Source organism: Leiobunum rupestre, chromosome 4 (assembly GCF_980474605.1).
Source record: "Leiobunum rupestre chromosome 4, qqLeiRupe1.1.hap1, whole genome shotgun sequence".
NCBI classification, from domain to species: domain Eukaryota; kingdom Metazoa; phylum Arthropoda; class Arachnida; order Opiliones; family Sclerosomatidae; genus Leiobunum; species Leiobunum rupestre.
The window spans coordinates 69273301-69281677 of NC_143387.1; the positions used below are offsets into that span (position 1 = coordinate 69273301).

The 8377-nt window shown below is 38.3% G+C and overlaps 1 protein-coding gene across 1 annotated transcript; it reads right to left on the reverse strand.

Annotated features, from left to right (window-relative positions):
* Positions 1–4199: 4199 nt before the first annotated feature.
* On the reverse strand, positions 4200–5336 carry LOC149948873 (uncharacterized). Its single transcript, XM_090171175.1, has 2 exons — positions 4965–5336; positions 4200–4896 (listed from the first exon to the last, which is right to left on the reverse strand). Coding segments are annotated over exons 1-2 (699 nt in total). The 5' UTR covers positions 4967–5336.
* Positions 5337–8377: the final 3041 nt, after the last annotated feature.

Genomic DNA, 8377 nt, shown 5'->3' on the forward strand with positions numbered 1-8377 from the left:
TACGAAAATATATCGGAGTAACTAGGACACGTTGTTTTCCTTTTCTTGACTTTGACTCGAGTGACTTTTCGTGGTTTTGCACGTCTCTTTTTAAGCCCCGACCCTGTCATTTTCTTAATGGTTTCCGCGGTTGATAATAAAGTTTCCCGACCCGCGCTCTTTGATCGGGATGCCAGAGCTGTTTTAATAGGTATTCCACTGGCAACGTCAGTCACTACTTTCGCTCCGGTATCTAAAAATTTTCTTCCGAGATATTGCGCTCCACGTTTAAATAAAGGCATGGCACTACGAAATGCCGACGCGAGTATGTTTCCCAAACCATATCCCCTCTGCACCCCTATTCCTCGGTACACGGGAATAGAGCCGTAGCCAGCTTGATTTAGGTAGTAGTGTTCGTAGTCGCTTACAGCGGTGGCATTGAAGCGAGTCATGATATGTTTATCGTTCGTTACTTTTAACGAAAATGATCGTCACTCGAGGTCGCGCGCTGTTGTTATAGCGCGAGCCAGGCCCTCCGCGGTTTGAAATGTAGAGTTACGTGCACCTTCCCACGTTCGAATTGGACAGGGTTTCCCAATTCGTCCATAATGTTCACTTCGATAGTTTGTATTTCCGAAGAAGCGACGGGTAGATAATGAGGTCGAGAGAACTCTACGTCCACAGTTTCTCCGTCTTTTCCTTTCGCACTAACAATACGTAAAAGCGGAACGTTGCTATCCCCCACGATCGTATTTTGAACGACGTCGGAATAAATAAATAAGGAGTGTAAACCCGCATCCAAATCCGCCATATAAGGTGCTATCATGGAATCCGTAATTATGAAATTTTCTTTTGGTTCCAACGTAAATCCTAGCATGACTGCTATGTCCCCGGGCATATCAACTTTAAATTTATGTCCCGCGGAAATCGATTTGAAATCGTAACCAGACGAAACGGAAACACGTTTTAATCGTTCTTCGTACTTAAATAGTATACTTTTATCTACATGTAACATGTTCAGTAATTCCTGAATTGTTAAAAAACTTCCTTTAGGTATAATAGCTACTACTTCATTCGATTTATCGTCAGTGGACCAAATTCGAATTGCACTATCTTTCTTTACGTTATTCCAAGTCCTAGGATAACTTATTTCCGTTAGTGCTACTTCGTAGGGACCGTTTAGTTTTACCATCTCCGGGAGATACGTTCTAAATTTACTTGTCGTATTATTAGGAAAGTATTTGGTTGAAGAATCGGAGGGTAACGTGATATAGAAACTCATTTTAAATCTACTTCCTGCACCCAACTGTCAAACTGTGGACCGTATCCTCGCCAACGCACGAGTAACTCGGTGGTATTATCCGATTTAAGTCTTTTTCGTAACACTTTTTCGATTTCAAAAGCGCACGTATTCAAGTCTTTCCCCACTTTTTGAACTTCTTCCTTGTAAAATACTCCTAAAATGGGTTCGGAATCTAAAGCTTCTAGTTTATATACCGGAGGGTGTCTCGGTAGCCGCTTAATCACCCGAAACAATTCTTCGGAATAGTTTGGAAGGAATCCTTTTTCGAAGAGACCCTTGTTTTTGCTAATTCTTACAATGTCGCCGATTTCAAAATCATAAGCTACTGGTGGGCTGAAATCGATGTCTCCATACAAATTTTTCCAAATGATTTTCGAATTTTCTTTCGTAACATCAACGGGCTTACATTTAATTGATCTATGGTAACTGTTATTGTACGCGTGCACTAAATCTTGTAGTACATCTACGTAGGTCCTTGTATTTTTCCCGGTAAAGTATCGATACATTCTTGATTTAAGGGTTCGAATAAACCGTTCAACGATGCTTGCCTTAATTTCGGAGTCTGTGGCAAAAAATTTTATTCCTCGCTTTTCTAACTCTTCCTGTACAGAACGACAGACGAACTCATTTCCGTGGTCACTTTGCAATCGTTTCGGTTTTCTTTCACCATCCAGTATTTTTTTCAGAGATTTGACGATAGTAACCCCTTTCTTATCTTTCACCGGTTCAACGAAAGCGTATTTACTAAAAACATCTATGCAGGCTAGAATATAACGATATCCCTGATTTTTTCTCGAAATTTTCTGAAGGTCGATTAAATCAGCTTGCCATTGTTCGTCGATGCCATATGCTATTGTTTTATTTCTTTTATACCGCCATTTTGCGTTCTTATGTAAGGTATATGTATCTTGATTTCTTAAAAATTCATTGACGATTTTCAACGTAACTTTGATTCCTTTTTCTCGAGCTGAACGATATAATCCTCGTGCACCGACGAAACCCCCAGAGTCTCTCACATCATAATAAATATTTTGCAGTTTATCCATAATTAGTAAAATTTCCAAAAGTAGGCGCTAAGTAATTCCATAATAGAAAATCTAGTAATTTGATTATTATAAGAAGTAACATGAATAAAATGGCTGTTAAAAGTTTCGGTTTTTTGGAGAACGAATTTGTTAATTTGGACACCATACTAACAGCTACACTATCCGCACACCCTTCCATGGTGATAAAGGTTATTGAAATAAATACTCGCTTCTTGCGTTAAACATTTTATTGGTATATACATTCAAATTGTCACCCAAGGTTGTCGACTGGGTGTGGTTGTGTTATAAGAAAATGACTTTAACAAGTTTATTCTCGCGGGGTTTTTAATAAATTTTTTGGGTACATTGTTGTTTTGTAACGTTTCGTAAAAACTATTAATTCCCGTGGGATCGCTTATGGCTTTGGTTTTTCTAACCGCGTCGTAAATTAAATCGATAACGTTTGATCCTGGGACGGCTCGTCCACCAATTTCCATTTCACCAAGTTCATTCCAATTGATATATCTCATTGTCCAGTTGTATAAAGATATTGCATCAGGAAGCATAGTAGGTGAAACCGAAGACGCGATATCCTGGTACCAAGTTTTCTTAACTCGCTGCTTTTCTTCTGGTTTGCGGTTAGATTTTAAATGTCGCTGTAAAGTTTGATTATATAATGTCAATTTCTCGGATTCAGTTGTATTTGAAGTCTCAAGGATAGCTTTCATTTCTTTGTCTAACGTAGGCATTTCCGGTTCACGGGAGACTTCTTCTACTGTAGAGTTTTTCATTCGACGCAGCACGTCTTCAGACACTAATATCATTTTGCGAGCCATTCATTTGTTGATAGCACGACTTATTGCACTACCAGCTACGGAGCTGACGATTGAAAGTAGCGGAGCTAATAACAGTGGGAGAAATCCTCCTTTCTGCACGAGAATTTGTTTTCTTTTGGTGAGAGGAATTTTTTGGCAAAGATGATGTAAAACCTTTCGGTGTTTCTTTAACCGACTCTTCTGACCATCTGTTAGTTGAACGTTCCCGCGTAGAACATTTATACAACATTCGACCAACGCTAAAATAGCTTCACGGTTTGCTAGTTTAATAATGCCTTTTCTCTGTTTAGCGTTACAAGTGCTCAAATATTTCAGAAAGTTTATGTTTTTACAAACTCTTTTTGAAGTTGAAACCACCATTTTTTATATAGGAACAAAAACTGCGGGTTCCTCTCCGGGTATTATTCCCGTTCGTAGTCTATACTCTTCTGCGGTGTTCGGTTTCAAGTCAATGAATAAATACCCGTACGGTTTTGCTACAGATTGACGGAAAGCGTCAACGACGAATTTAGTATTAGAGGGGGATATTTGTTTAGCGATATTCAATACGCTTGAAACGTCCCTAGCAGATCGAAAAATTATAAGGTATTGCGAATTTAGATTGAGAGTTCTAACTTCTTTGCCGTGATAAAATAAATTTTGCATTAAAATCAGGACCGACGTGTTTCGATGATGGGAGCCTCGAATAAATAGATTGGTGACGTCTTTGTTATTGGCTATTTCGCATAATAAGTCGTCCAGAATCACAAAGTTCCTAATCGCTGGATTCAAATTAGCTGGGTCTAACAAACCCTCGTGAAATTCAACTGTTGGATTACTTCCCAAAACTGAATTAAATAAATCATTTTGATATTCCGTATAACACCAAATTATACGTTCTGGTGGAGGGGAAATGCAAGACTCATTATGCTTAATTAGCTTCGCAATGAAATGGGACTTTCCACATTGAGTAGGTCCAGATACGAGACCAGTGAAGGGGTGTAACATCACTGGATCCATGTTCGTAAATGATCTTAATAAATAACGAGTCAAGATTTAAGTATGTCGAAATATTTATTAGTCTACAACATCCTCAGTTTGATCCAACATTTTTTTAGCATTACACACAACAAAAGACATGATATTATCACGAAAGTCCTCGCTTAAAAACGTGTCTAGTTTCGAGGTTATTTCGTAATAACTTATTTTTTCCATCGCGTCAAATAAATGCATTTCTAAACGGGAATTCCAATCTATCATAAGGCAATCGTGCTGACGTTGGCTGGGATGATCACTTTCACACCCCTTGCATTGCTTATGAATGAAATCAGTTATTTTCCCCAGTACAGTCTCTTTTATTTCCTTAAACACACGTTTAACCTCGTTGTGGTAGATCATCACTTCATCATATTTATCTAGCAATGCCTTCCAGGGGTAGAGTGAGATGGTGCTCCCCCGTTTAGTTAGGTAATGCTTTCCGTAGTTGGTCCCAGTTCCAAGGACTATTTCTCTCACGTCCACAACCCGTCGGTTTTGAAAAGTACACAGCTCGACTCGTCTTGTTTCCGATCCTTCGAAGAACCACGTAGAAGGTGGGATAGATTCGTCCTCCAAGAACGATGTTATTTGGCTGCCCGCTCTCCATAGTTGCTTAAATTGGCTTTCCGTCAAGGCGATTCCAACGCTTCCATCTAATGCTCCAATGTAGATATTAGCGTCTGGCGTCACCGATACTCCTTTCTTGCTAGAAATTGGGAAAGCTTTACTGGCGTTCCTAGAAAGTTTGGTACTCGTTAGTATACGTTTCAAACCTGGCTACTAAGGGGTCGTTTTATTACTTACATTTTTCAATATTCCGAGATGTGATACTCAAGCTGACAAAATTCAGAATAAATTCGGAGGGACAACGACGTCCCTTTATATAGTACCTAAATACGACCTTTGTACGACCTTCGTGTAAGTCAGTGTGGATTAAATACGAATTACTCCCCGTTATTTTAATATTGTATGTTTTTAAATTTCAAATATTTCGATGGAGTACGTGTTTAGACTTATTCCTAAAAGCGATTATATTCGACGGACGACGGATATTGGAAACCACGTTAAATAACTCATATAGGATCCCTTTCCGGCAAAGGGAGAAACTCCGTAACCGAGGATCCGTTTTTCAAGGTCTACCGTTCTTTCACTTTACATTACTTCTCGTCGCCTCTTTTAGCCTCCACTTGAATTCGCTCCCCGTTATTTTAAGCATATAGCTAATGTTTCGTCTCTCTCGCCGTATAACACGTTCAAGGTACATTCCCTCTGCGTAAAGAAATAGGAAGCCGCCTATTTAATAAGCTCGGTATTCTACGCCGCATTGAGGCTTCGGAAAGTCATTATTTCAACGGACTTTTTCGTACTTTGTCTCTACCGGCGCCGAGCTGGGAAAGAGAACGAACTCGAGTCGGTGATTTTTGCTCCACGTTGATTCTCTATGGAGGAGATCCACGTTCAATTCTTATGGGGGCAGATCCACGCATGATCCTTATGGATCCCCCTAGGGATCATAGATCCACGTGGGGCTCAACTCTCATTTTCTACCTACTCTTATCATATAACATTTTTTCCACCGCAAAATCAACATCATGCCCCAGTTCAAAAACATTTTTGTATAACAAGTCATACACGAGAGCTAAAAAAAATTAATTTTACACAGTCTCAATTTTAAGTTATGTAAAAGAAACTTTTTTATCAAGTTTTAAATTTTATGTAAATATTTTAAAACTTGTAAATAAATTTTTAATCTTTTAAGATTATATAACTAATTAAAATTAATTACATTGGCAGATTGAGGAGTTGATTAGTTTAGACTTTGGGTATATTACATCATAATGGTTGGTCAGAGCGTAGAATAAGCATATCTATTTAAAAAAAGTAAATTAATCATTTATTCTAATTTATATATTAAATATTCTACCTTTTCTGGGGTATTAGCTAAATTGGTCATTAAAATAGGTTGTTTTTTCCTTCTCTTCATAAACTTCAAACTTAACTCTATTTTCGTAAAAGGTGTGTATGTAAGCCAACAAATGGTCAACCTGTCTTACAGATTGGAGCAAGTGTTTCTTGTGTCTCATAAAATAAGCGCATTCTTCTCTAATTAATTGGTGTTTGGCTTGAGTACCATAAACCTAAAGGGTTCAAAGAAAAATTAATTTTCTTAAAATGATTGTCTTTAATTTTCATTACGGGCGCGAAAATATTGTGAAAAAATAAATATCTTACGTGTTCTGAAACAATTCGGAACAAACATGCCGCATCTTTTGATATTTGTTTCCTCCATAATCCTAGTTGATCGAAATACTCGTCGAAATTCTCCATTTTTATTTAAAAACTTGATTAACCTTAAAATTATTTGAAGTAACGATTAGTTTTACGGACCCGTAATAGCGGCGAAGTGAGGAAAAAAGCAAGCTCCCACGATTAATAGATCAAAAAACACGTGTATTAGGGGGAGGCAGACCGGCAGTTCACTTTGTGCACTTGTCTCGTCTAGTCAGATAGACATTCTGAATTGTCTAAGAGTTGTGATTGGTGCAACAAGTGAGTTTTAGGGGGGAGGGAAGGGTTTATGTAATTTTTTTGGCCTATTGAAGGATTTCAGAGACCCAGAAATGTCTACTTTTGATAATCACTATTTCGAATAGAATTTTTTGTTACTAGTCCATATGTAACATAATCACTCATAAGTATGCCATAAAAGTATTTTCGTTAATGAAACCTTGTTCACGGGATATGACGTAAATTACGTCACTTTCAATTCCGTGACGAAATACGCGTCATCAACTTTACTGATTGGAAACGGAAATTAGTGAGAATTCCTCGCGCGTTTCTGGCTTTGCCCATGTCAAGTTTAGCTCGTGTCTCGCGATCACGAGATTGTTTCCTTGGTAACCTTTTCAATAGCGCAAGGATTATAAGCATTTTTGCATTTTTGGATCCGCTTAATGTATGTAATTATGTAATTATGTTACATATGCTAGTCCTATATATCATGATGATTTTATTATCATTAACAGTCATATATTTGTACCTTTTTGGAAGTTTGCGTGTAATAAATAAATATGCGCCTCAAATATGTGGGTAAAGGTCATAAATTTGTCTTTTTCTGATCAACCCATTTCCCTAAAGAGGGGGATCAGGGCCGTGCTTAGGGGGCGGCGAACAGGGCGGTCGCCCAGGGCCGCTAAAATCTTACCATAGGGATGTATATACCGGAGGGCCGCTACACTCAGTTTCGCCCATGCATTTCGCCCGGGGCCGCGAGACCTCTAAGCACGGCCCTGAGGGGGATAGGCGGCTATTTTTCTTTTTGACCGTATACCCTTCTCTTTATGCCCACTGTACTGCAAATGTTGTCGTTTTCAAGCAACCAATCCACGTCTCTCAGAAACTAGGATTGCAACATTTCGACTATGACGCTGAAGCAGTGGCGTAGCTAGAAATTCACGCGTCCACTGCAGACCCGTACATGGGGGGGCACCAGGGGATGCTCAGCGCCCCCAAATGAGTAATTGAGCATCCCCAATCCGACCGACCCAAAAAAAAGTGATTGCTCAATTACCGAAAGATATGATCTAAAATATTTGTATATTAATCAAAAAGGAAAATTACTTTTACTAGCGAGCTAGTATAAGTAGATCGACCCAAAAACCATTTGGTTAAAAATTGCAAGGTCCTTTAAACAAAAACATCACGTCCTATATTACTCTAGGCCATAAAAGTAGTGAAATCAAATAACGGGCAAGATCTGTAATTATATTCCCATAAACGTCATAAACTGGACTTATTTATCGACAAGTGATGTGATCTGAAGTAATATGCTAGACCTTGCGCGTCCTAAGTGTTTTACTGAGTTAAAATCCTTTGTACAACCATAAAACATTTCAAAGAGAATGGCTAATATTAGAATCGCATTGTATCAAATATATTGTTTAGATCGAAATATATTATCTTCTTTATTTAAATTTACTCTTTTACCTTAAAACCATAATTAAATAAAGCAGACAAGTTGTTGACTGCAGTAATTACGTCACTGCAGTCAACAACTTGTCTGCTTTCAGTAATTTGCCAGTTTCAAAAGAGTAAATCTAAACAGAGTAGATAATCTATATAATAAAAAGCTGTTGGTTGGGTGGTAGGTAGGTAGGTAGGTAGGTTCATCAACCGATTTTCGGGATTTATTTCTCGATTTTCCGACGCTTTTCGCG